This window comes from Elephantulus edwardii, unplaced genomic scaffold (assembly GCF_000299155.1).
Source record: "Elephantulus edwardii isolate Elephantulus edwardi_28Jun2011 unplaced genomic scaffold, EleEdw1.0 scaffold00247, whole genome shotgun sequence".
NCBI lineage: Eukaryota > Metazoa > Chordata > Mammalia > Macroscelidea > Macroscelididae > Elephantulus > Elephantulus edwardii.
Window position 1 is genome coordinate 2,279,376 of NW_006399997.1, and position 25,160 is coordinate 2,304,535.

The window sequence follows — 25,160 nt, forward strand, 5'->3', positions numbered from 1 at the left end:
TGAATGAATGGAAACCCAAAGTCTCTGTAAATTTTCATTGAAATTAATAATAAAATAAAGATCCCTGGCAAGAAGAGGATTATGAGAAGGAGATGCAGCATTCTGAAAACTAGTCTTTAATTGCTGGGTTATGGTAATTGGGTGTGCTCTTAGCTGGTGGTCTAATATGGAACCCTTCAAGGATGCTTCTGGTTTGAGAGCCCTGTTTGGCAGATAGCTTCACTGCTTGCTTGGAAATGTCTGCTTATGTAGCTTCAAGCCAAGTTTTAGGGAGGTAATGCTAACAAAACAAAAAAAAAGATAACAAGGAAGTTGCTTATTAAAAAATAGGTTTAAAGCAATAGGAATTGTTATTAGATGTGTCAGCAGGAGAAACATGGTTCATGTCCTCCTGTGCTATTTATAGTTTCAGAAACCCACTAGAGGGTCATCTGTGAACCAGTTCTTGCTGGGTGGCTGTGAGTTGAGTTTCAGTCTGTAGGGTATGTTCCTTTGTCTTATCATAACCTGGAGCTTCTTGATCTGAAAGGTAAAACCTGATTTTGTTTTTAAGATGGAATCTGAACTTGTCTAGCTCAAACTGCAGGGAAGCAACAGTGCCGTTTCTGCTAATCGTGTGCTCTGTGTTCTAAATGTTAAAGAAGAACCTAGCCTGTCTTACTTGAATATTATTTTAGCAAAGACACTCCATCAAAGTGGGAATGAAGCAGTTGTGTTTTATATATTTGAAGCCTGGAATAGAATTCTAATTACTTCATTAATCATCACATTTGCTAAAGCTAACTGAACCCTAATGTCCCATTTATCCATTTTCCATTGTACTATGAGTTGGTTCTGACTCCACAGCAATGAATTGTGTTGTTGATTATACTAGGCTCTAAGTATTAAAGAAAATGCACAAGAATAGAGAGTAAGGGAGGAAAAGGAATTCTTTATCCTCTCAGGAGACTAATTTGTGTGTATATAGAGGTCAGAATTGTTACTTTACAAATACTGTTGTTTGTTGTTCCTAAATTGATTCTCCACCACATGAAGATAAATACTCAAGAGAACAAGAAGTTTTTTAATTGTTACAAACTATAGTAGAAATTTCCCATAGATGTTTGTTGGCTATAATTTTAACAGAAACAGATCTCTAGGCCTCCTTTTTCACTCTACCAATAGGTTGGGTTTGAAAGGTTAGTAATAGAGAACAAATTATTTGAGCTAACAAGTGACCTTAAACAAATATTAAATATGTTTCTATAAGCCTTAAATATTAACTGAAAAGTGTTTAGAGCTTCAGGGCCACTGAGTTCAGTATCTTTTATGTAAAATCAAGGAGTAGAAAGGCAAGCTTATGTATTTTCATTTTAATAATTTTCATTATATTCTTTTTCTTGAATTAATTAAAGATAAAAACATTTGAGGGAAAAAAAATTTAAAAAAAAAACATTTGAGGGGCGGAGGGAGGGCTGGGCTGGGAGAGAAGTGCAGCAATGAATGAATGGAAATCCAAAATCTCTAAATGTTCATATGAAAATAAAAAAAGATAAAAACATTTGTTGTGCTTTTAGCCATCAAGTAAAGATCGATATATTAGTATTTTTTCATAGACATAATGAAATGCTTTTAAATGCTTTAGATGAGTTCATTCTATAATATTGTATTAATCTGGGTCTTTAGATATAAACAGTTTGGTTTAGTAGGTGTGCACAAGTTTAAATATTTTAAATCTTAAGAAAAAAAACAAATAAAACAATTCTTTAGCTGAGTTATTCACTAGACTCATAATAGTTTAAATAACAGACTCATAGCTAGTCTAAAATTATATAAAGGCATAGTATCAATGTTGTAAAGTGCTCTCAAGTGGCCTGTGACTCACAGTGACCCTTCACACAACAGACTGCACTCTTTCCTATCAGCTTTATCGTCCTCAACACATTTGAGTCTATTAACACAGACACTGTATCAGTCCATCTCATTGAGGATCTATAATGCTGGATAAAAATATAGTCTCTTGGGCATAAAATTCAATTAAAAATGCCAGCCCTATATATTACCCTTGTTAATTCAATTAGATAGAAAGGAAATGTAGTTATTTTCATAGAATCAATAGTAGTGACCAGTTTTTATTCCTAATGTTGTTGTTATTAGTTGTCATCAAGTCAACTATGACTTAAAAGTGACCTATGAATAACAGATTTGAATTTTATCTTGCACCAACTTCATCTCTGATATGCTTGAGCCCATTGTTATAGCATCACTCCATCTTATTGAAGATGACCCTCCACCTTTCTGAATCAGGTATTTCAAGGCCTCTTCACTTTCTGCAAGCAAATTTGTGTCATATATGTAATGCCAATTGTTGAGGAGTCTTCCACCAATCCTCATTCCACCTTCTTCTTCTGTAGTCTAACTTCTTGAATTACTCCTCTTAGATTTCATATCTTAGATGTAAGTATATTTCAACAACCTGCATTGTGCAGATGACTTAACTTTGCTTACTGAAATGAGGATTTAACACACTTGTTATAAAATATCAAGGACTACAACCTTCAATATAGATTACATCTCAACATCAAGAAAACAAGAGTCCTCACTACTAGGCCAGTAGGTAACATCATTATAGATGGAGAAAAGCATGGAATTGTCAACAATTTCATCTTACCTGAATCCACAATCAACACCCTTGGTACTAGTAGCCAGGAACTCAGAAGACAAATTGCACTGGGAAAATCTGCTGTCAAGGATCTCTCAAAAGTGATAAAAAGTAATAATGTCAGGGAAAGACATTAAATGAAAAGACATTAATGAAAGATATTAAAAACATTACATTGAAAGATTTAAGCTATGGCTTTTTTCAATTATTTACTACGTATCTGAAAGTTGGACAATGAATAAGGATGACAGAAAAATCGATGCCTTCAAATTGTGGTGTTGGAGAAGGTTACTGAATATGCCATGGGCTGCCGAAAGAACAAACAAACCTGTTCTAGAGAAAGTGAAACCAGTATGCTCCTAAGCAGTAAGGATGATGAAACTTCATCTCACATATGTTGTTCAGAGATGCCACTCATGTTTGAAAAGGCATCATGCGTGGAAAAGTGGAAAGTCAGCAAAAGAGAAGACCCTTGATGAGATGAATTGACACAGTGACTGTATCAGTGGGCTAAAGAGTATCAGAGATGATGAGGATGACAATGTGTAGGGCAGGGGTCAGGTCCATTGTTCGTAGTGTCACCATGAGTCATGGTCAGTTCACCGGCACCTAACAATAACAACAATTAGTTATATTGACTTTATGGATTAGTAGTAGCAAGAAAACAACGAAAAGTTGCTATAAAAAAACTCAAAACTGATGCACAGCTGACCTTCCAGTGGGTTTTCAGAGGCTGTGAATTATATAGAGGAGATTGTAATTTCTCCAGTAGAGCCACTGGTGGATTCAAACTGCCAGAGAGGTGTTGCTTTTTTTTTTTTTTAATTTTATTATTTTTGTATGTGCACCGTCAAATCAGATCTGACTGGTACAGGAGGAGATTGTCCCTCCAGCAGAGCATCTGGATTTGAACATTGGCACCTCTGGGATTGCAGTGCAGTTTCCTGCCACTAGGCCACCAGAGCTTGCGAGGTGTTGCCTTTGGGTACCAAGCACAACTCCTTACGGATACGCACTCCTGCTATTCTTATTATTTACAATATTCTGTTTTCTTTTACAAGACTTCATGGGAATAACACTTGTTGTTAAGGGCCCTTAAGTGACTCATAGCAACGCAATGAACAACAGACTGGGACCCTGTCCTATCCTATGCCATTCTCATCAGCTCTGATACAACACTTGAGGCCATTGCTGCAGTCACTGTGTCAATCCATCTCTTTGGGGGTCATGTTCTCTTCCTGGACCTTCCATCTTTCCAAGCATGATGTCTCTTCCCTAGGAATAGCCTCATGTCCAAAGTGTGAGAGATGGAACTTTGTCATATTTGCCTCTAAGGAGCACTCTGATCATGCTGTTTCCAAGAAATGTGTTCTTCTGGAAGTCCATGGGATATTTAGTACTGTTCTCTAACACCACAGCTCTTAAGGCATCAGTTCTTCTGTCATCCTTATTCACTGTCCAGCTTTCAGATGCATAGCAGGTAATTGAAAAGACCATTGGCCTGAATCAGGTGCATGTTAGTCTTGACATCCTTGTTGTTCAGTGTTTTGGAGAGGTCCCTGACTGTGGACTTTCCCAGTGTAATACATCTCCTGATCTGACTGCTGGTGCTAAGGATATTGATTGTTGGTCCAAATAAGAGGAAATCATTTACAACTTCAGTTCTTTCTCCATCTCTCATGACAAGGTCTATTGGTCCCATGGTGAGGACCTTTATTTTCTTAATGTTGAGATGTAATCCATACAGAAAGATTGTTCTTGACTTCTGCAGGGTCTCCAAGTCCTCCTTACTTTTCAGCAAGCAAGTTTGTATCATCTGCATAATATAGGTTATTGATGACTTTTCCTCTGATTCTGATGCCATATTCCTCTTCATAGAGTCCAGCTTCACAAGTTATTTGATCACCATAGAGACTGAATAAGTATGGAGAATGGATACCTCTCTGACACCCACCCTTTCTGATTTTAAACCGTGCAGCGTTCTCTTTCTCTATTCAGAAGCTTACCCAGTTACGGATTTTATCTGAGCACAATTAAATGTTTTAGGATTCCCATTTTTCTCAATGATTGCCATAATTTGTATGATCCACACAGTCAAATGTCTTTGCATAGTCAATAAATTACAAGTAGATCTTTTTTTAGGTATCCTTTACTTCTAGCCAGAATCCATCTGACATCCGCAATGATTTCCCTGGTGCCAGGGTCTCTTCTGAACCGTTCTTGAAGTTGGAAGTTTCCTGACAGTATAATGTTCTAGCCATTTTTGGATGATCATCAGCAATATTTTGCTTTGTTGTTGTTATGTGCCATCGAGTTGCTTGCGACTCATAGCGACAGCCCTAAACTCTGCTCTGTCCTGTGCCAATCCCACTGTCTCCGACACACCCATCCTGATTACCCCAGTCACTGAATCAATCCACCTCATAGAGGGCCTTCCCCTCCTGTACCTGCCTGCCACCCTCCCAAGCATGATGTCCTTCTCCAAGGACCGGTCTCTCCTTACAACATGACAAAAGTATGTTAGACAAATCCTCAGAATCCTTGCCTCCAAGGAGCAGCCTGGTTTAACCCTCTCCAGGATGAATCTGTTTGTTTTCTTAGCAGTCCATGGTGCCCTCAGTACTCTTTTCCAGCACCACAGCTCAAAGGCATCAATTCTCCTTCTATCCTCCTTAGTCATTGTCCAACTCTCTGACGCTTAACAAGTGATAGCAAAGACCATGGCCTGTATCAGATGCACCTTAGTCTCCACACACCATTGCTCTTCAGTACTTTGGAGAGGTCCCTAAAAGCAGACTTTCCCATTACAATACGTCTTTTAATTTCCTGGCTGCTGGTGGCAAGAGTGTTGACTCTGGAACCAAGCCGACTAAAGTAGTGAACAATCTCAATCTCTTCACCATCCATCCTGATACTGCCAGTTGGTCCAGTGCTAAGAATCTTTGTCTTCTTGATATTGAGCCTCAATCCATATTGAAGGCTGTAGTCCTTGACCCTCTGCAGCAAGCACTTCAGGTCCTCCTGAGTTTCAGCAAGCAGGGTTGTGTCATCTGCATAACATAGATTTTTGGATGATCATCAGCAATATTTTGCTTGCATATAATAAAGTTCTATAATTTGAACATTCTTTTGGTTACCTTTCTTGGGAATGGGAACAGTTAATGGATCTTTTCCAGTTGGCCAGGCAACTGTCCTCCAGATTTCCTGGCATAGCTTGGTGAACACATCAAGGGCTTCATCTCCTAGTTGAGACATATCAGTTGGTCAATTTCATCGACTCTTGGGGCCTTATTTTTTGCCAATGCCTTTAGTTTAGCTTGAACACCATTCTTAATTACTATGGGCTCTTGTTCACACACACTAAGTGCTTTAAATGTGTAGGTAGTAACCCTGAACTGTGTGAAAATTAGATTTGTCTTTTTGTGAGTTAGTTACTTTTAGGCACAACTATGTCATATGACCTATAATCTAAATAAATAAACAAACCAAGAAACAACAAAACTAAAGAACTGTAAGACAAACTATTTTTTTTAATTTTTATTATAGGAAAAGTTGTTTGTCAATGAAGAAAATGTTAATGAGTTAATTGAAGATGCTTTGAGTTCTCCACTCCAACAGAAAATATCTGTAGCCCCACCATTAATTGAAGTTCTTCAGATCACTGACAATAATATTCAAATTCATACAAAGGTAAGGATTTGGTAGATTGTATTTATCGAGGACTGATTTAGGACATGCTTAATGCCTAACAACTTAATTTCCATTTTTAATGTAAATAACTTTAAAATGTAAAAATGTTTATAGCTTTAAAAATGAACATATAGCATGGGAAAAGTGATGTCAGACTCATGTTTATTTCCTATATGCTAAATACTACTATTCACTTTCACTTGTTACTCATTTAGTCTTCAAATATCTTTCAGTGAGAACAAAGAGAGACTCACTCAGGAAGTCTTGAGTCCTAGGCCAGAGACCCACACATCCTTTTTGAGTCTCAAACCATGGAAACTGTGTAATAGTTTGTTCAGTCCTTCTAGTTAAATCTTGTTTGGTTATTTTCATGGTATCCGTATTGAGCACATAACTAGCTCAAATGACTGCTTTAAGACTTGAGGGAGAGAAATGAGTTGGGATGATCACATAAATTCAAGAAAATTTAAGAAACTCAGTAATGCTTTTTAAACTGATGACTATTAAAAGTCAGAGTGTTGTAGGCTTGGACTATTTTACCCTGAAGATGAGGAGTCATTAAAAGGATTTCAGCAGAGAGTTCATGGTTTTTCACATTTCAAACATGCCTGGCAGCATTTGGAGGATGGCTTTCAAAGGCCTGAAAGCCTATATGCAGACCAGCAAAGGTTATTCTCATAAAACTGTAAAAATTCCTTTTCTAGAGGATACAACTTTTGTTACAAAAACTGTTTTTTTTCTCTTGATACAGTCACAAGAATGTCCTAACTCTTATCAACTTGATGTAAAAGAAGGAGCCAATGATGGAAGAAATCATTTGACTCAAAATGAAAATACAAAACATCTAATCACCACTACAGCTGAAGAAGAAAATATAGAACATTTAAGCACCACTGTATATGAACAAGAGCATAACCTGGGAAATGCCAGAAGTTCTGATTCATCACTAGCAGTAGACAGCAGTGGTTTAGTTACATGCTTGCAGCAAAAGTCTGTTGATGTTTCACAAGTGCTATCTGGAAAATCTCAGCAATCTGAGTCAAAAATGGAACCTGGATTCCTCAAAGAAAAATGTGCTGTTAACATGAATGAGGAAAAACACAATTTCAAAGAACCAGTAGCAACTGGAGAGAAAGTATTAGATCGAGATCACCCATCTTTACTACAGAACAGAACTACAGCTCACCACATACCTGCTTCTGAAAGCATAAAAGAAACCAATATGCAGGATGGTAGTGTACAAATTCTTAAAGATCATGTAACTCACTGTGCATTCAGTTTTCAGAATTCTTTGCTCTATGACTTAGACTAATTCTGTGTAAGTCTGGAATTGAAAGTTAACAATTTTAAAATATTAGGACCTAAAGCACTGTCAGTAATATCTTAAAACCAAATCTATTCAGGGAAGTACACAATTAAAATCTGTAATTTTTACTCTAATGGTAGTAACTGGAGTTTCGTTTTTATTTTCCTCTAGAGTTTAAAGAAATTGTCACTGATTATGGAGATAAGTTTTGTGATTCTTCTGATCCAGTTTTCTAATAGAGTTAAACTTTAGTTTTGCCATGTCTCCTTCCTTTTGTGGGGGTTTTGCTTCTGTTTACCATTACTTTAGTAAGTTTCCAAGACAAATACTAAGCTGTAATGCCTATTATAAAATAGAATTATCAGAGTACATTTAGCTAAAAATGTGTGTTTTTGTGAAACTTAAAACTGAAATAAAGACTGTTTTTGGAAAGAACATTATGAACCAGTACCAACAATCTAAACAATTATAATACAAATACAGAGTGAAATTTAGCATTTTTACTTCGATTCTTTGATGCTTCTCGTTTATATCATACAAACTGTCAAATATGTCATACAAACTATATATAAAATAAGGTTATATTATTTAGTAATGAGTTTGAGGATTCAAGTCTTAAAAGAATTTTTTTAGTTACTATTGCAGTATTAAAACATTTTTTGTTTTATACATTTGAAAATTTTATAACAATACCAAAAAAAATCTAACAAACTGCTTCCATAGGAAAATTTTCTTCATTATATGACATGAAAAAAATCCCAAGTGTTTTCTATTAAGTTTTTTTTTCATGACACTTACAAAGAGAACAGCCAATAATTTAATTAGTGGTTTATGGAAAAGACTTTTTATATTAAAAGAAAATGCTAACATTTTTATCTAACAAAAAAACTAGGAGAAAATAAATAATGTATAAAGTATTTGTTGATTTAATTGAGGCTGATTTATTTTATTAGAGGTAGCAAATAAGATCAATAGTTCCATCCTGGAAATTGCCTCATTTCTTTAGTCCTTTCAAATGAGATGTTGGTTCAAAACACTAGAAAGCCTGACAATTCATGATTTATATAACCCCTAGATACAGATTGGAACCAGGTTGACATGTGAGAATAATGTAGACAGAGGTAGTTCATATAAAGCAAGAGAATGATTAAGCTCACCTTGTGCAACCAACCATACAAGCATTTTTTTCCAACCACAATTCAAAGCCTGCTGCTGAGTCAATTCCAACTCTTATCAAGCCTATACATCAGAGTAGAACTGCCCCATCAATTCCAAAGCTTTAAATCTTGCCAAAAGCAATCTGTCACATATTTGTCCTGAATCTTACAGTAGCCAGGTGCTTCAACAGTGTACAACCAGGTTTTATTTTCATTCAATAATTTTGTCACTGTCCACTTAGGAAATTATCTTGAAGTGACAAAGTATCACGTTTTTACTTATGAGTAACCTTTTGGTTCGATGCAATTATATTTTGTGAAAGGAAACATCTACCTTTAATATAGAGTGAACATTTTTAAGTTGGCTTACTTTTACTGTAGTATTTTAAAAGTATGATTTCAGTTCAAGCTGGCACTAAAAAGTATTTTACTTTGGCAGTAATGAATTTTATGTCATTTTCTAGCTTTCAAAACAATTTAGTCTGTATTTGCCTTACACAGCAACTTATTGTTTATTATCTATGCATGGCTAATTTGAAAGCCAGTTTCTTCCAAAGGGAATGCATTGTCATAAGCTGGATTTTATTTCAAACTCAATTATGCAATTGATACCAAATACTAGCAAGTAATGTTAGCTTTCAAAATTCCCAGAATGCCTGTACTTAATTTTTGAGTAAAAGATCAAAAAAAAACTTATTCTGTAAAATGATTAGGAAATCTTTTTATGTAAAATGAGTATTTTATTTTGGCAGCACTAAAAGGAGAAACAAAACAAAAAACCCAAAACCCAAAGAATTCACTGTATTCTACATTGAAGTGAAAACAATGTTTAAACTTTCTCATCAATCAAATACATTCCAAACTTAAGTGTGTTCTATGAAGATTCCAAAGCACAGGCAAATCTTAACACAATAGTACAGGAATCTGTAAATACTGAAATGACTGTTTTAACAGGGTGTTTATCAAACATAACTTCTGAATTATAAAACCAGTGAAGAATGCCTTCCAATTAACTGTGCCAAGAGTGAAACTGGGCTTGTTCCATTAATACTTTTAACAATTTCATTTTAATACTTTTTTTCTTTTACTGCTATGATAGTTTTAAATAAAATTTGTAGTGTTACGTTTTGGAAGTGGAAAAGTGTACAAAGTTCCAGATAAAAAGATTAATAGATGCAATTTCCCCTATTCTCAATTAACAACGATGATTACCTTTAGCAGATAGGCGTTGAGCTTTAAAGAACTCTAAAATGAGAACTTCAGTTTTAAATCTTAATCAGATATAACTAGAAATGATTACTATATTGGGACACCTTTTACAAGATTTTTTTTTTTTTTAAATTAAAGCAGAAACCAGTTCCTAAACCCTTTTATTAATTCAAAACTGTATATCCTGTTTGGGCAAGTATCAAAAACAGAAGACTGTCACTTTTTTGGTGATTTTTTTTCACTGCAGTCTTCTATAACTTTTACAGAGTTCATGGTCCCTAATATCGCCCCACCCTCCATTTTTCCTAGGTGGGGAAAGGGCTACCATAGTAAACTTCTCACTGATAACCAGAGTTTCTGGAAACAAGTACTGTTTGTTGTTATTTAAAAGGGACTCAATTTGGGCACTCTGGGTGGATGGCCTACAGGTTTTCTTGTGGTGCATACCACAGTCTCCAGCATGAAAAATCCGGGGAACTTGAGGAACCAGCACTTTCCAGAATTTTGGAAGACAAAATACAGTCAAGTATTGAAGAGTCCAATCCCAGTTATAATCATCGTAAGTACAGAAAGTGTCTGTGCACTCAATCAGTTTCTGATATGCATCCCGGGTCAGGGCTAGACCCATATTGTGCTCTGTGGATTTCCAAGTTTTCACATCTACTTTGTCAGCAATGCCATAAAAACTGCGACTAGCAGTGTAAGTTCCGAGGGAGAGAACGTCGCACTCCGGACACTCTTGCTGCTTTAATTTCCACATCTTTTTGAAGACGTGGTAAAAGTCTGGGGCTAAGTAGTGATCCTCTTCCAGGAAAAGGATAAGGCCTGCGTAGTCCCTAAGAACTTTGACCCTTTCCCAAACAAAATGCAGCTTCCACCACCAGTGGTGTTTGGTTTGGGAGAACTTGGCCTCTCTGTAATGGCCAAACGAGTCGGGATACTCGGCGTTAATGCACCCCATCTTCAGAGCTGCATTCTTCTCCAGGTCTCTGGGGCAGTCTCTAGGGTCACTACCCGGAAACTCGTTGGGGTACAACTGAATGCTGAAAGGAAAGAACACCTGCAGGACCGGGCAGAAATCCACGCTGGCGATGAGCTGGTTGATCTCGGTCGACCAGAAGTCGTGGCTAAAGATGACGAGGACGTTGTCAATGCCCTGCGCTTTCCGAAGCGAGTCCAGCAGCAGCCTGAGGTATTCGGGCCGGTTATGCACCTGGACCACCAGCACTAGGTCGCGGGGCGCCCAGGCGCCCCCCTTATCTACATTTCGCAGCGTCTGGTCAAAGTTCAGTTGGTACACGAGAGATCGGTAGCGCAGCGTCAGGTTGTCCGCCTCCGGCTGCGGGGCCCCCGGCACCAGCGGGGCCGCGGAATCGTTCGAGACCCTGCGGATGCCCACGGACACAGCGGGGTGCTCCCCACCCCGGCCGCCCGCACCCCGCGCGGGCTCGGCGTCTTGCAGCAGTGGCGGGGTGAGGGCCTCGTTCTTCCTTTGTCGCCCATTGCTGCTCCACAGGACGAAGCCGCAGGCGGCCACCACGAAGGTCAGGATCAGCACCTTCCGCTTGTAGATGCGGAACCTCATGGTCTCCAGGGCCGGCAACGCGGGCGCGGAAGGAGCTAGCGGCTTCTGCACGAAGCGGCCGGTGGACGGGCGGTGGCTGTCGTTTCGGCCTGTGGTAGTCGGAACTGGCCCCCGCGGCTGCCCTCGCTAACTCATCCCGGGCCCTGGGAGCCCTGGGCCCCGAAGGCTCTCAGCTCCCCCGCGCCGCCCGGGCTCCACACATCCTCGTCTAGCAGCTGCAGCTCGGGCAGCGGCCCCGCCGCTAGGAGCCGCGGCTCGGCGTCGCCTCAGTCCTTTCCATTCAGCACCACAGGTCCCGGAAGAAGCCCTGCTGCGGTTCCACCGAACCCCAGCTTCGTTACCTGCGCCTCCAGCAGCCCTGCGTCCTCTGCGCTCTCATTATCACACGGGCCCCGGGCAACCAAAATCCCCTCAAGGCAGCCTCGCCCCTGCCTAGCGGCGACGGGACTGACAAGCCGCGACTGGTCAGCGGAACAGCACAGCCCTCCGGCCCACACCCCTCCGTCCCGCCCCTAGGGCCTTTGATTGGTGCTTCCCAGACGCATCTTGAGACGCCTCGCCGTCGTTGCGTGCTGCCTATTGGCTCGCAGTATTGTCGCTCAGGCTCAGTTCCTACTTCCGCTGCTTTCCTCTCTTTCCGGTTAGGCACGAGCGGAGCGAGGTGAGGAGCACGCACTCTCAAGTTCCAGGTAAGCAAAAAAAATAAGGTTTTTAACTGTTTTTTGAGAAGCCTCTATTGCTCAGAATCTGAGGATGGACTAGTTAGTTGTAAGAAAAGGAAAATAAGGACGCTTGGCCCGGTTGTGTGGAAGATTTGGGAGCTTTTTCCTGTAGGGAATCGGCCCACGTGTGGTAGCTACTGGTCCGCGAGGCATGCTGGCGTCTTAGGGACACGTCAGCCCTTGGGACTGCTGACGAGTGACCGTGCTTCCGAGGTGAACAAGCGAAAGCAGGCCGAGGCCGTTGTGGGACGGGAAACGAGCCCGGAGGTACCGCCCCCGGCACTCCGTCCCCGGGAGCTGCGCACTGGAGGAGGTCGGGTGCCGGGAGTCACGAACTGAAAAGCTAGGCCTGGCGCTCGCTCTCCAAGGAAGACTATTAGATAAAATACCTACATTTTCTTCTTTGGGCACCCGTAGTAAATTAATCGCTAAGGTTCAGGGGATTCGCAAACCAGTGCTCTTGACATTTTAAAATTAATCTCAAGTGTGTGAGTTCCCTAATAATTCAAACTCAGCATGCATTCCAGGGACGGTGAGTACTGGAGTGAATGTTGGGTATACGAGTACAGAATGTTTATGAAAAGGGAGCTCTCGGGGCCTAGCTGGTAACAAGCGTTAATTACTTCGCCCTGGAGGGAATTGCCCATCCTCCCACTGGGTGGATTCGAATCGCCTGGCTTTGTGATTGCAGCACAGCGTCTTACTCCAGGCCCCCAAAGCTCCCAAACACAACAGTAGGTGGTTAGACCATCTCCTCCTGTGCAGTTGATAGGTATCCTCTAAAAAAGCGGGTGGATTCAGACTGTAGACAGTAGTTTCCCTCCACGTGTACTATATGTTTCCCGTATTTTCTATAAATACTTGTTTTTAAAACATATCTTTACCTCTCAAAGTGTCTTAACATCTCCTTGAAAAACTTATTTCACAGTTTACACAGCGTCGACAACTCTGCTGCAGAGATGGTCAACGTACCCAAAACCCGAAGGACTTTCTGTAAGAAGTGTGGCAAGCATCAACCGCACAAAGTGACCCAGTACAAGAAGGGAAAGGATTCCCTGTACGCTCAAGGCAAGAGGCGCTACGATCGGAAGCAGAGTGGCTATGGCGGGCAGACAAAGCCCATTTTCCGGAAGAAGGCCAAAACCACAAAGAAGATTGTGCTGAGGCTTGAATGTGTTGACCCTAACTGCAGGTCCAAGAGGATGCTGGCCATTAAGAGATGCAAGCATTTTGAACTGGGAGGCGATAAGAAGAGAAAGGGCCAAGTGATCCAGTTCTAAACATTTTTGGTTTAATTTGAAATGATGTTGGTGCAATAGAAAACAGTACCTACAGGAAAATAAAATAGTTGATGCTTCTTCACTAAACTATTTTGTGATTATTTTTTAAATATATAAATTGCTTGGGAATGAGTTGAATTTCTCAAATTCATTAACTATTGGAGATTTGTATTTATACATTGAAAGAGTCCTGTCAAACTATACTGGGTTAGAGATAACCATTTTTTTAAAAGGGCTTTTAGTGAGCTATAAACATGTTAGATGAATTCAGGTCTGAAGAGAAACTCAGATTCTAGAGAGTGAGGGAGGGAGATGACTAAGTTGGCCTGTGTGTAAGTAATATGTAAGTGTTCAACACCCACAACTACCCTCTTGGACAAGGCAAATTCTTTCATTGGTATTGGCCTAGTGTATGGGGTTGGAGTTCAGAATAAACAGAACAAGAAAAGTGAGAAATTTACTAGCCTGTGACATTTTTTAAATTTTTGTAGTTCTACCATGATAGTAGGGAGGGTTGAGGTAAATGGTATGATTTAAATAGTGAAAAAAGAACCTAGTTTCTAGGAAAAGCAAAACCTTAACCTTGAATATCATGACAAATTTGGGTAGGAATTAGAGGATTTTCATAAATTTCTATTATAAATTTATCATTAATAAAATCGTATGTGTTGTGGCATAGCCCTTAAGGACCTGTGCTGCTAATCCAAAGGCTTCTCTGGAAGGTAGACTATACCAAGCAGCTTTATCAGAAAAAGATGGGCGATTTCCTAGGTGATTTACAGCATCTAAAAACCCACTGGAGGGTCAGCAATAAATAAGTACATGGGATTGATAGTAGTAGGTGGAGTTAGAATTCAAAAGGGGGATAAATTAACGCTTTGTAGTACTGAATTCAGAACCACCCAGACTGTCAATTTGTTTCTGAAGGGGCACAGCATTAAAAGACCAGAGAAGTAGTTCTATTCAACATGTTGGATTTCCAAGAGTGGGAAATGATATAACAGCAAAATTTCCAATAGAAATGAAACTGCATCAGTAAGGATTACCACTAGTTTAGCAGGCAGGGATTTGCACTTCCAGCCCAAACGTGGTTCAAATCTACCCGCTGCTTATTGAGAAAGATGAGTATTCTCCAGTGATTTACTGCCTTTGAAAGGCTGTTGAGTCAACAAAAGCAATGAACACATAGAAAAAGGGTATGTAAATCAGTTTTAATTTTACTGCTTATTTCCTCCCCTGGCCTACAGTGCATAAACCAATTTCTAAATATGCCATAGAACAAAGAATCATGTTTCAGTATGGCAGCTTTATAATAATTATGGACAATCTAGCCAGTTTTTTAGTTATAAAATCTTAAATAGAAGTCTTGGTTTTAAAAGTAAGTGAAATAAATTTAGAAGGTAGTCATGAAGGCTGGACTTCATATATGAGTTTAGTTTATTGCCTACCTACGATATTGAGAATGATAGAAAATTCTGTATTTAAAGAACTTAGGAAAAATGAGTACTGAATAAATGGCAGTTATTTAACACATACATAATATGTACATGTATTTTGGTGAAAAACTGTTAGGTGGAACATTTGGCAGAATCTGACCACTATCAAGTTGCTATCAAGTTGCAACTCAGCAACCACATGTACATCAGCTCTGAATTCTCTGTTTTGAGCCAACCTCACTGTCTGACACAACTACCCCACTTTGCCCCAGTCACTGAATGAATCCATCTCATCCAAGGTCGTCGTCTTTTGTGCTGTCCCATCTACCCTTCCAAGCATGATGTCCCTCTCCAAGGACTGGTACCTCCTTACAAATATGCCCAAACTATGTCAGATGAAGCTTCAAAATCTTTACTTCCAAGGAGCATCCTGGTTTCACCCTCTCCAGGCCAAACCTGTCTATTCTCCCAGCAGTCAAAGGTATTTTCAATACTCTTCTCCAGCACCACAGCTCAAAAGCACCAACAATTCCTTTACCATCCTTAGTCATTGTCCAGCTCTCTGATACATAGCAAGTAATTGTGAAGACCATGGCCTGTTTCAGGCACAACTTAGTCGCTAGACTGACATCATTACTCTTCAATACTCTGGAGAGGTCCCTGACACCAATGCAATTCATTTTTTGCATTCCTGGCTGCTGGTACCAAGAGTATGGACAGTTAATAATCTGAATCTCTTCACCATCTATCATGCTGCCAATTGGCCTAGTGGGGACAATCTGTTTACTTGATGTTGAGCTTCAATCCATACTGAAGACGACAGTCACTGACCTTCTGTTTTGGCAAGCAAGGTTGTCCATAACTGTAGGTTGTTGATGAGTCTTTCTACAATCCTGATGCCACATTCCTCCTCACAGAGCCCAGCCTCCAGGATAATCTGTTCTGCATATAAACTGAAAATATAAATAGGATGCATCCTTGGCATACATCTTTCCTGATTTTGAACAATGGAGTGTTTCCATGTTCTGTTCTGACCACAGCCTCCTGGAGCAAGTATACGTTTTGCATAAGCACAATTATCAAGTATTCTGGGATTCCCATTCTTCTAAGTTAGCCACAGTTTTGTGATCCACAGTCAAACACATTTTCATAGTCAAGAAACACAAATAGGCATTACCCTGATACTCCCTGCTTTCAGCCAAGATCCATCTAACATTGGCTATAATATTCCTAGTGCCTCGGCCTCTTCTAGACCCAGCCTGCACATCTGGCAGTTCTCTGCTGATGTGCTATTCCAGTTGTTGGGGTTTTTTTTAATTTTTGGCAGGATCTTGCTTGCATGTGATATTAATAATATTGTTCCATAATCTCTACAATCTATCAGGTCACCTTTTTTTTTGGAATGGGAATATGGATCTCTTCTAGTCAGTAGGCCAGGTGGTTGTCCTCCAGATTTCTTGGCACAATTTGGTGAGTATATCCCCTGTAGACTGATGTCTAGAATTTGACTATTTGTGCCTGATCCAGGTCATGGTCTTCATAATTACTTGCTATGCATTAGAGAGCGGGACAATGATTAAGAATGATAGAAGAAAAATTGGTGCCTTTGAGTTGTGGTTTTTATATAGATATATATATTTTCCAAGTAATACTGATTAAAAATATTTACACATCTACCTAAGTCCACAGTTTAGCACTCTCATTTGTATGGCTTTAAAGTTATAGCACAAGATCTTCAAAATAAGTTTTTTTGGGGGGCAGGGGATTCCTGAAGAATAATTCTTAAACAAACTGAACAAACAGGTCTGTCCTGGAGAGGGTGAAATCAAGCTGTTCCTAGGAGGCAAGGATTTTGAAGCTCTGTCTCACATACTCTGGGCATGTTTCCAGGAGGGATGAGTCCTTGGAGAAGGACATCATACTTGAAAGGGTGGAAGGACTTCACAGAAGACTCTGGATGAGATGGATTGACTAACAGGTAATGGAGGTATCTATGTCAGAGATTCTGAGATTGGCTCAACACAGAGCAGGGTTCAGAGCTACTGTACATAGGAATGACATAGACAGTACCTAACAATACAAGTTTAAATTTACCTGAAGAATTATTCCTCTAGACCAATGTCTATCATTGGTGTACATCAGATCAGGTCTGAGTAGAAACATTTTGACTATCATAGAAATGAAGTTAAAATAGAAGTAACCCTTAGGACAGTATTTACTTAGAAATACTTGGATTTTCGGGGGGGGGGAACTCCCCCTCAAACATTTTAGGGAGAAAAGGAAAGAGGTAGTAGTCATTTAAGCCATAGTTTGATATAGACCAAAATAGCAATGATAATAATGCAAACACTTAAGAGGGTTTCTCCAGTAACTTTTTCTCTTTATTCCAAGGAATCAGTTATGACGCCATGGCAACGTGGGGAGGAGGCGTAAGTGAACTAGAGCAGTGGGAGTGAACAGCAGGACCTACTTCTGTAGATTCTATTTGCCAACGTCTCAAGTCAGTTCCCCCTTTCCCATCCTTTCTACTCTAGCTCAAATCTTCACATCCCTTAGCTGGTATGTGGCCATCCATCACATTTTCTTTTTAAAAATTTAATGATTAAAAAAATAAAAAGAAGGAAAAACCCCAGAACTATCAAATGTGTAAAAAAGCAACAACTTGCTGTTCTGTTATCCACTCTCAAAGCCATGTTCCAACTCTAAAAGTGAGAGTTAGAAATCACAACAAAGATTATGTGAAAAGCATTATAAAATGTATAAAAATTCAAGTCTGTTTCTTCTAAAGCAATTACTTTATTCTTGATTAATATAAATTCTATATGTAATCATGAAAAATACAAAAAAGTGGCACATTTACAAACTTCTGTGTTCATTTCAAGAGACTTTTCACTATAATTTTAGAACATATTACTCCCCTGGAGTGTACTGTCTGCCTATAAAAACTTTATCTAATTAAAATTTAAGGATACATTTGAAGAAAAATTCTCTTGATCAGAGTGTCTGGTACCATTATCTAAAAAAATGAAAATAAAACTCCTAAAATAAATTTCCATAATTAATTATTGTGGAAACTTCAGGCTGAAATTCACACAAGTGCAATAAATGAGTGAAAAGTTATTCCAACAATAAAATTTTAACATAGTTTTTTTAATCAAATGACTTAAAGTGTTAGAGTAAATAATCTTTCTCCTTTTAAATAATGTCCCCTTTCTCTATTACACTGTTAAGTTGGAAATGAGTCTCAAATTCATCAGTAACTAAAAGGAATTTATTTTGGGGGGTGTTCCTATTACTTTAATGTATCAGAGGCATTTACATAACAAGCTAGAGAACAGAAGTAAGAAATAATAGGTGCTTCAGTACCACCCATATTATCTACTAGGACCACAGTATGAGCAACAGAATGTAGATTCATGGTAGTAGTTCCTTCAATGAAACTGTGTAGACAAACTCGTCCACACACACAGGTTTTTGCGGTATCCAAATCTTGACAAAGATGGAAAGGAATTGTTTGAGGGTCATATGGGATCCTATTGAAAAAGAGATGTAAAATATTTTATTAAATATTTACTAAATACACAATTTCATTAGAGCATAAGTATCACAACACTGATTAATAACACTTCAGGCTGATAACGGAAAAGAAAGGCTGGTGGTTTGAATCCACTGCTCCACTGGGGAAAGATGGTCTCCTTCCTTAAAGATTTGCTGAGTCAGAATACTAATGCACGCAGTCTGACTATACTCAATCACAATGACAGCCTAATATGCTTGGCTTAGTTTTCAAAGTATGGTCAATGGACCCACAGCCTCAACCTCACATCAAAAGTTGTAAGAAATAAAGAATGTCCAACCCAGACCCCTGAATTACAACTGGCAAATAAGACTACTGAATTCTGGTGGCACAGTCCATACAAGCTGCACTGCTAACCAGATTGTACTTCTCTGATAGTGTGGTTCGAATCCACTGACAGCTATGTGAAAAGATGAGCAATCACTTCTCGGGATTTACAGCCTTCAGAAAACCTGTTGTAAGGCCAGCTATGAGTCAGTTCTGACTTAATGGCAGGGAGCTGAATTGAGCTGAATTAGACTCTTAGGTAATTTTTAGTGAACCTGAAAGTGTGAGAAGCATGTGTGTAAAGCAGTGGTTCTCAACACTAGTTAGATGTCTATTAGAACCTCCTGGAAAGTTAAAAACAAAATTGTTGGTTATTTTGAAAAACAATGTGCTAGAGGATTCCTTCAAATATTTATGGAGTGGCAAATATATGGCAGGGACAAGGGGTTTTACATCTTAGATACAAGGGAAATAGTGGTGTACAAAACACAGTCCATGCCCTCATAGATATTACATTCTGGTGGAAGAGAACTAACAAGAAAACAAATGTTAAACATATCATGCTAAATAATAAGCCCTCTCACCAAAAACAAGACAATGTAAGCAATGAAGGACAAACTTTTGGATTGTAGTTGGTGTAGGCTTTCTGGAGTGACACGGGCAGAAAATGAATGAAGGAGAGAGAAAGCTATCAGGCTTTCTGGAATAGAACTATTTTAGGAGATAGAAAGCATCAAATGTAGCAAGGAGTCAGACTGCACAGCATTGCAAGCTTTGTTAAAGACTCTGTATGTTATCTTGAATATGGTAAGAATGCCATGTTATCAAATGTACTATATTTATGTCCATTATGTCTTACCTATTATGTAATACTGTTCGTGCACAGGCTTCCAACAGAGTTAATGGCGCTTGCAGTTTTATAAGTGGAAGGACTTTCGGTTGTTCAAATTTATTTCCAAAAAGATCCAAGTACTCAAGAGATAAATGTTTAAATTCACTGGGCAAAAAGGGAAGCTTATTTCGAGCTGCTGACAAAAAACACAGATTTTTCAGTTGTCCCATTTTGAAAGGAAATCTAATTAGTTCATTATCATCAAGTTTTAATTCTGTAAGTTCTCGGAGCCTGCAAAACTGCACAGGGAGTGCCTTTAATTTATTTTTGCTGAGATCCAAACTCCGAAGCGACTGTTGGAGTGTAGACTGACACAAAGCTACATTAAAGGATTCCAAGTGATTGTCACTAAGGTTAAGTTCTTGAAGGTTGATGAGGTCTCCAATCGTAGCTGGAAGCTTTTTTATATGGTTGTGGCTCAAGTCTAATTTCTTAAGGTTTTTTAAGCAAAGTACACGCATATCAATTCTGGCAAGTCCACAATAAGAAGTCTGAAGATGTTCCAGAGAATATGGGAAGTTCTTGCTTAGAGGATAATCTTTTTTGGAAGTAACTATCATTTTAGTTTTAAATTTCTCAAATTCTGAAGTCTTCACTGGTGTGAGTGTTAAAAGTGGTGTTTCAATATCACAGCCTCGATGAGCCAGTCTCACAGCTGAAAGGAAACCCTTTAAACTGCTGGAATTGGCCTAAGTAAATAAAAATAAGTTATGCAATTATAAATTTCATTTCTGACAATGTATATATTCTAGTTCTTTCCTATGATAAATTCTGTAGTTATGCACTATACAAAATGATGCATTACTTACTGCAGATGGCTGTTTTTAATTTTTTTTTAGTATTTTATTACAAATTCTTTTTCTCTCAAATGTATTATTACACCATTCAAAGGGAACAACAGATGCACTGTTCAAAGAGGAACAAATTTTATGGCATAAAATAAGACAGGAACTTATTATAAAACTATATATAGTTAGCTTTAAGATGAACTGCCCCAAATCTCCAGTGATTCCAAGATATGTCATCCATGCAGTACACTGCAAAAAGTCTAGGGGCTGGGTGCTTTTTGCAAAGACTAGGAATTGCGAAAAATGTACAACCTGTCTAAAGGTTGCATTTTAGCAGTGTCAACTTTATCCATTTATTTATTCATTCAATAAATATTATGGAACACCTACTACGTGCAAAATACTGTGGGCAGAATAAAGTGCACAAAAATGAAAGGCAGAAGGGAGCTCTGGCAGCCTAGTGGCAAAAAGCTGCTCTGCGATTCAGAAGGCATGGGGTTTGAATCCACCAGATGCTCCTCCTGTGCCAGTCGGATCTGATTCAAGGATACACAAAAATAAAAATAAAAATAAAAATGAAAGGCATAAGGATATTCCCTTGAGGGAAATACAAGAGATAATTAGGAAATATGTAAAAAAATGTCTATTCTCTTTGTCTTTTACTGCTGTCAAACGAACTCTCCAGCGGGTTTCAGAGGCTGTAAATTGCACAGGAGCGGATGATACATCTTAGTCTTGGCAGCTTCTTACCCCCGAGGCCACCACAGCTCCCTAATATCTACTAGAATGAGTTAAATGAGATATCCCAACCAAGTGCTAGAAAATGTCAAAGGCAGGGAAAATTGCTTCCAGTTGGGGAAACAAATCACCCTACAGTGTAAGTAGCATATGAACTAAGCCATCAGTAAAAATAACTAATATTGGTAGGTCATTTTATAAGTTTCCTAAAGTTTCCATGGGAAGGATAAGTGAATTTTGAAAACTAAGTATATGGTTCTACCTAAATGCAGTGTACTAGCTTTAGGTGAGTAAAAGGTAAGAATGGAAAGATAGTATGAGGCTAACTGTGAATGAATTTCAATTCCAAAGTAAGAAGGACTTAATCAGGTAGGCTGTGAGAAATCACAGAATTTTAAACATGAAAATTATACGACAAAGGTAAACATGAGCTCGAGTAAAGGTCTACGCAGGGGTTCCTGCTTACAGACTTGAGAATCACCCACTATAAAGGTAGATCCTAAAGAGATTAGAAGGCAGAAGACTGAGATAGGAAAAAGACTGCAAGAATATAAGATAGTGGAACAAAAGCTTGATCAAAATGAAAAATAAATGAGGTATGAAAAATTATTCTGATCAATTAAAGCTCTTTAAAGAGTTATTTAGGAGCTAAAAGGTCAGTGAGAGAGAGGAAGACTGAGATGGACTGAGAGAGTAACAGATGGCAGTAATGAGCTTGAGTATGTCAGAGATAATGAGGATGGCAGAGGATAGGGCAGGGTTCAGATTAGTTATTCACAAGGCTGCTGTGAGTCATACTTGACCTGATGCCATATAACAACAGTGGAATAACCCATAGTGGGCTGTGGGACTAATCAAATGCTTCCTGTCTCCAGTGGTTCGAAACCCCCAACTGCACTAAGGGAAAGAGATGGGCAGTTTCCTCCCTTTATGTTAAGATTTACAGCCTAGGAAACCCAATGGTTGCTGGGAGTTGGAATGGACTCACAGTCAAATTTTTTCTCCTCTTTCTCATAGTTATGTTTGCAAAACATTCATCTTTTGGTTAAGGATAATTCAAGGTTTACCTTACTGAGTTCTAGTTTCAAACACCCTAAGGGTATACATGAGGCACAGAAGCAAACTTCCCTCTCGGGTCGCCTTAACAAAGCCCAACTCTGCCCTTTTGGAAGATACATAAGCATCCTTGTTCTGGAAAGCTGCCTCTATGCCATCACTTTCTCAAATAAACCTGCAAAAAAAAGTCCATTCCTATTTGGCTATGTATACACCACTATGCTCAAACAGGCTTCTTTAAAGTTTAGTCAACAACCGGTTAATGTTAATACCGTACCTTACTTAGACAGATATCCACAGGAGGTTCCTTTAACCGAACAGTAGCTTTCCCCTCATCCACAAATTTGGTGAAGAATTGCTCAATGTTTTCCTTCAGCTGATTAAAATCAATGGAAGGGGGAAAAGGACAAAAGTATTGTTATTCAATAATTTGAATAAAATTAGAATGTGCCAGTCACTTTGCTAGCTTTTAGCCTTTCAGTCTGTTTTAATTTTTAGCAGTTTGGTCCTTAGACCCCCATCTGCTCACAGTGAAATGTGTTTGTTCCCTGTCCAGTAATATTTTGCTTTCCTGAGCAAAGAATCCATGTTTGGAAGCATGCTCTTCTCCTTCCAAGTAATTACTCTGCCTTTATAACTGCAGTCACTTAGTCTGGAGTGGAAACGCCTCCCACTAAATGATAAACTCCTCAGAAGTTTGCCCTGCTTGCTCACTACTGTATCCCCAGAGCTAAAAAGTGACCGACACATAGTGGTGATTGCTCAAAAATTGTATGTAATGACTGATTCTGGCTCTGCTTGGATTTTGACTACTAAAAAGCCAATGCGTATCAATTACTTGGATTTAGGACGTAGTGGTAAGACTGGAATGGTAATGATACTTAAAGAGTTTATAATCTGATGTGTATTCAAGAAGTCATTTCGAGAGTGAAAAAAACAAAAACAAGGAAAGTGCAGATTTCTCTAACACCATTATACAACAAGGTAATCTACGCTAGTCTAGGAGCACTTGAGTGACAAAGTGATAAATGAAGGGTGAGATGTTCAGCAAGTGAAGAAACAAGAGGAAGAGAGAGAACACATCATTTTAGTAAGAGAAAAATGTGTGCAAAGACTTGAAGGGTAGAAAAAGCAGCTGTGAGGAGCTGAACATTAAGGTGAGTCTGGAGAGGTACTGAGTAGATGAATGATTTTGTAAACTGTTAACATTTTAAAATTTATACTCTTAACAATAAAATGTATTGCAGGATTTTAAGGTAAGAAGCAAAATATCCCTTTAAGTGCAATATAAAAAATAAAACTTTGAGGGAGGGGTGCATGGGATGAGCAAAGGATAACAGTTGAAGTAGGAAGATGCTTGGTCAAGCAAGGAATGATGGTGACTTAGCCCACAGCAGGGACCAAGGCATGTGAAACTGTGAATTACAGATTAGTAAGTAAACACAATCTTATTTTGTTTACTGGATACTCCATTCCCATCAGGATTGTGAATTTGGAAAGAGGCTTTGGTTCTGCAGGAAGATGTGGTGTTGGGAGAAAAACAGATACTGGCTATATATATAATCAATGATGTGGTGAAAAATATAAACTTGTTCACTATATATGTACAAGTAAATCTGTGCTTATTTACTGGGTAATCTGGCAGGGGCTGACAATGATTTTTAAAAATCCATTTAGGTGGCAGAACTTTCTGAAGATACACTGGATGTGGGAGGCAAGAATGTTCACGTTTCTGGTTGAGGATGTTAATAACCTAACCTAACATATGGTGCTGAAACCCGGGAGATGAGTTAAGGTGCTGCACCCCCGCCTTAGGGTGAGTGCTGGTGCCCCTTACTCTCTTCCGAACAAGTCTGTGCAGTGTCCAGATGCCTGAGCGGTAAAGTAAAGTTCTGCTGCTCTTCCTCTCCCCTGTGCTCTGTGTGGGCACCTGCTGGCCAGATCTCTGCCCCTTTTGTCTTTCTGATCTCTGTGTTCTCCCTCTCCTTCTCCTGGAGGCTCCTAAAGCTAGACCCAATTTATTTCCAGGCATATTAAGCCTTTACTCCTCTGTTCCAAAGCTTTTAAGCTTTCCAGTCCAAACATTGTGAACTCCCATGAGAACCCAGATCTGTTCCATTGGCCTTCCATCCCACATACCCACAAAAAGCACAGATCTGTGCTGGAAGGTCAACCAGAAATGCCAGGCATTTCTTCCAGGCTATGATGGCTCTGAGGACACTCAAGCTGTCTATAGCCTCTCTCCTCTCGTAAGAGTTCCTGAGACTCCCGATTTCCAGAGGATGCTTTGGAATTCTGGTTGCCTCACCTACAGATCTGGGAACAATGGGAAGCCAATGTCTATCCAAGCTCTCAAGAGAAGGTCTCTTGAACTGCCTTCTCTCAAATCTCTCACACTTGAGTCTAGCTGAAGACCTCTGCCTCAAGATCCTTTTTCTGTAACTGAGTGGCCACAACACTAGCTAAGTAATAACTCTCAGTGGCCTAAAAATAAAACCTTTAGTTCGGCATCTAAACACTTTCTGCCAGTGGACTTAAAGAAACTTTCTTTTGTTTTGCTCCTGTACTTTCCTCTCTGTCCCAGCCTCCACCTCCTCCAAAAATCTCTTTATCTGAAACCCTGCCCATGCTGACTAATACAAACTCAGCCATTCCTATCCTACCTCTTACATCATCTGTTACCAGGGTTATACCTGCCAAGTTAACCTCTTTCTTCTTCAGTTGCTCTTCTATCCCAACCAATCCAGACTCAGGCATACCTATTGCGCTCCTCCTACCGAGTCCCTCCTATGTCCTCTTCAAAAGTTACAAACGTT

The 25,160-nt window shown here is 39.2% G+C and overlaps 4 protein-coding genes across 5 annotated transcripts in view; 2 read left to right on the forward strand and 2 right to left on the reverse strand.

Moving 5' to 3' along the window:
* DNAAF2 (dynein, axonemal, assembly factor 2) overlaps nt 1-7,643 on the forward strand; it is a 20,440-nt gene extending 12,797 nt beyond the window's left edge. Inside the window, exons 2-3 of the mRNA XM_006899220.1 lie at nt 6,188-6,331; nt 7,083-7,643. Coding sequence (XP_006899282.1) covers nt 6,188-6,331; nt 7,083-7,643 — 705 coding nt within the window. The remainder of the gene's footprint in view (nt 1-6,187; nt 6,332-7,082) is intronic.
* A 2,340-nt stretch (nt 7,644-9,983) lies between these two features.
* On the reverse strand, nt 9,984-12,046 carry MGAT2 (mannosyl (alpha-1,6-)-glycoprotein beta-1,2-N-acetylglucosaminyltransferase). Of its 2 annotated transcripts, XM_006899213.1 has the most exons (2): nt 11,854-12,031; nt 9,984-11,591 (listed from the first exon to the last, which is right to left on the reverse strand). In XM_006899213.1, the coding sequence occupies exons 1-2, from the start codon at nt 11,866-11,868 to the stop codon at nt 10,242-10,244; spliced, it is 1,365 nt and encodes a 454-aa protein (XP_006899275.1). In that variant the 5' UTR covers nt 11,869-12,031; the 3' UTR covers nt 9,984-10,241. The 2 variants fall into 2 exon arrangements, with proteins under 2 accessions (XP_006899275.1, XP_006899276.1); XM_006899214.1 differs by having other exon boundaries at nt 10,148-12,046.
* A 144-nt stretch (nt 12,047-12,190) lies between these two features.
* On the forward strand, nt 12,191-13,594 carry LOC102845253 (60S ribosomal protein L36a-like). Its single transcript, XM_006899215.1, has 2 exons — nt 12,191-12,228; nt 13,248-13,594. Exon 2 carries the CDS (start codon nt 13,270-13,272, stop codon nt 13,588-13,590), a length of 321 nt encoding a protein of 106 aa, XP_006899277.1. The 5' UTR covers nt 12,191-12,228; nt 13,248-13,269; the 3' UTR covers nt 13,591-13,594.
* A 4,626-nt stretch (nt 13,595-18,220) lies between these two features.
* LRR1 (leucine rich repeat protein 1) lies at nt 18,221-24,376 on the reverse strand. Its single transcript, XM_006899221.1, has 4 exons — nt 24,182-24,376; nt 22,622-22,720; nt 19,730-20,451; nt 18,221-18,559 (listed from the first exon to the last, which is right to left on the reverse strand). Exons 1-4 carry the CDS (start codon nt 24,374-24,376, stop codon nt 18,319-18,321), a joined length of 1,257 nt encoding a protein of 418 aa, XP_006899283.1. The 3' UTR covers nt 18,221-18,318.
* Nucleotides 24,377-25,160: the final 784 nt, after the last annotated feature.

Bases quoted from the DNA above. Each gene is read 5' to 3' on its own strand.
- LRR1 (XM_006899221.1), bottom strand. From the start codon at position 24,376: ATGCCTGGAAATAAATTGGGTCTAGCTTTAGGAGCCTCCAGGAGAAGG. The intron at 22,721-24,181 runs GTAAGGGGCACC...GATTTTAATCAG, and splicing joins ACAGACTTGTTCGGAAGAGA to CTGAAGGAAAACATTGAGCA. The intron at 18,560-19,729 runs GTAAGACATAAT...CTTTTTCAATAG, and splicing joins CGAACAGTATTACATAATAG to GATCCCATATGACCCTCAAA.
- LOC102845253 (XM_006899215.1), top strand. From the start codon at position 13,270: ATGGTCAACGTACCCAAAACCCGAAGGACTTTCTGTAAGAAGTGTGGC.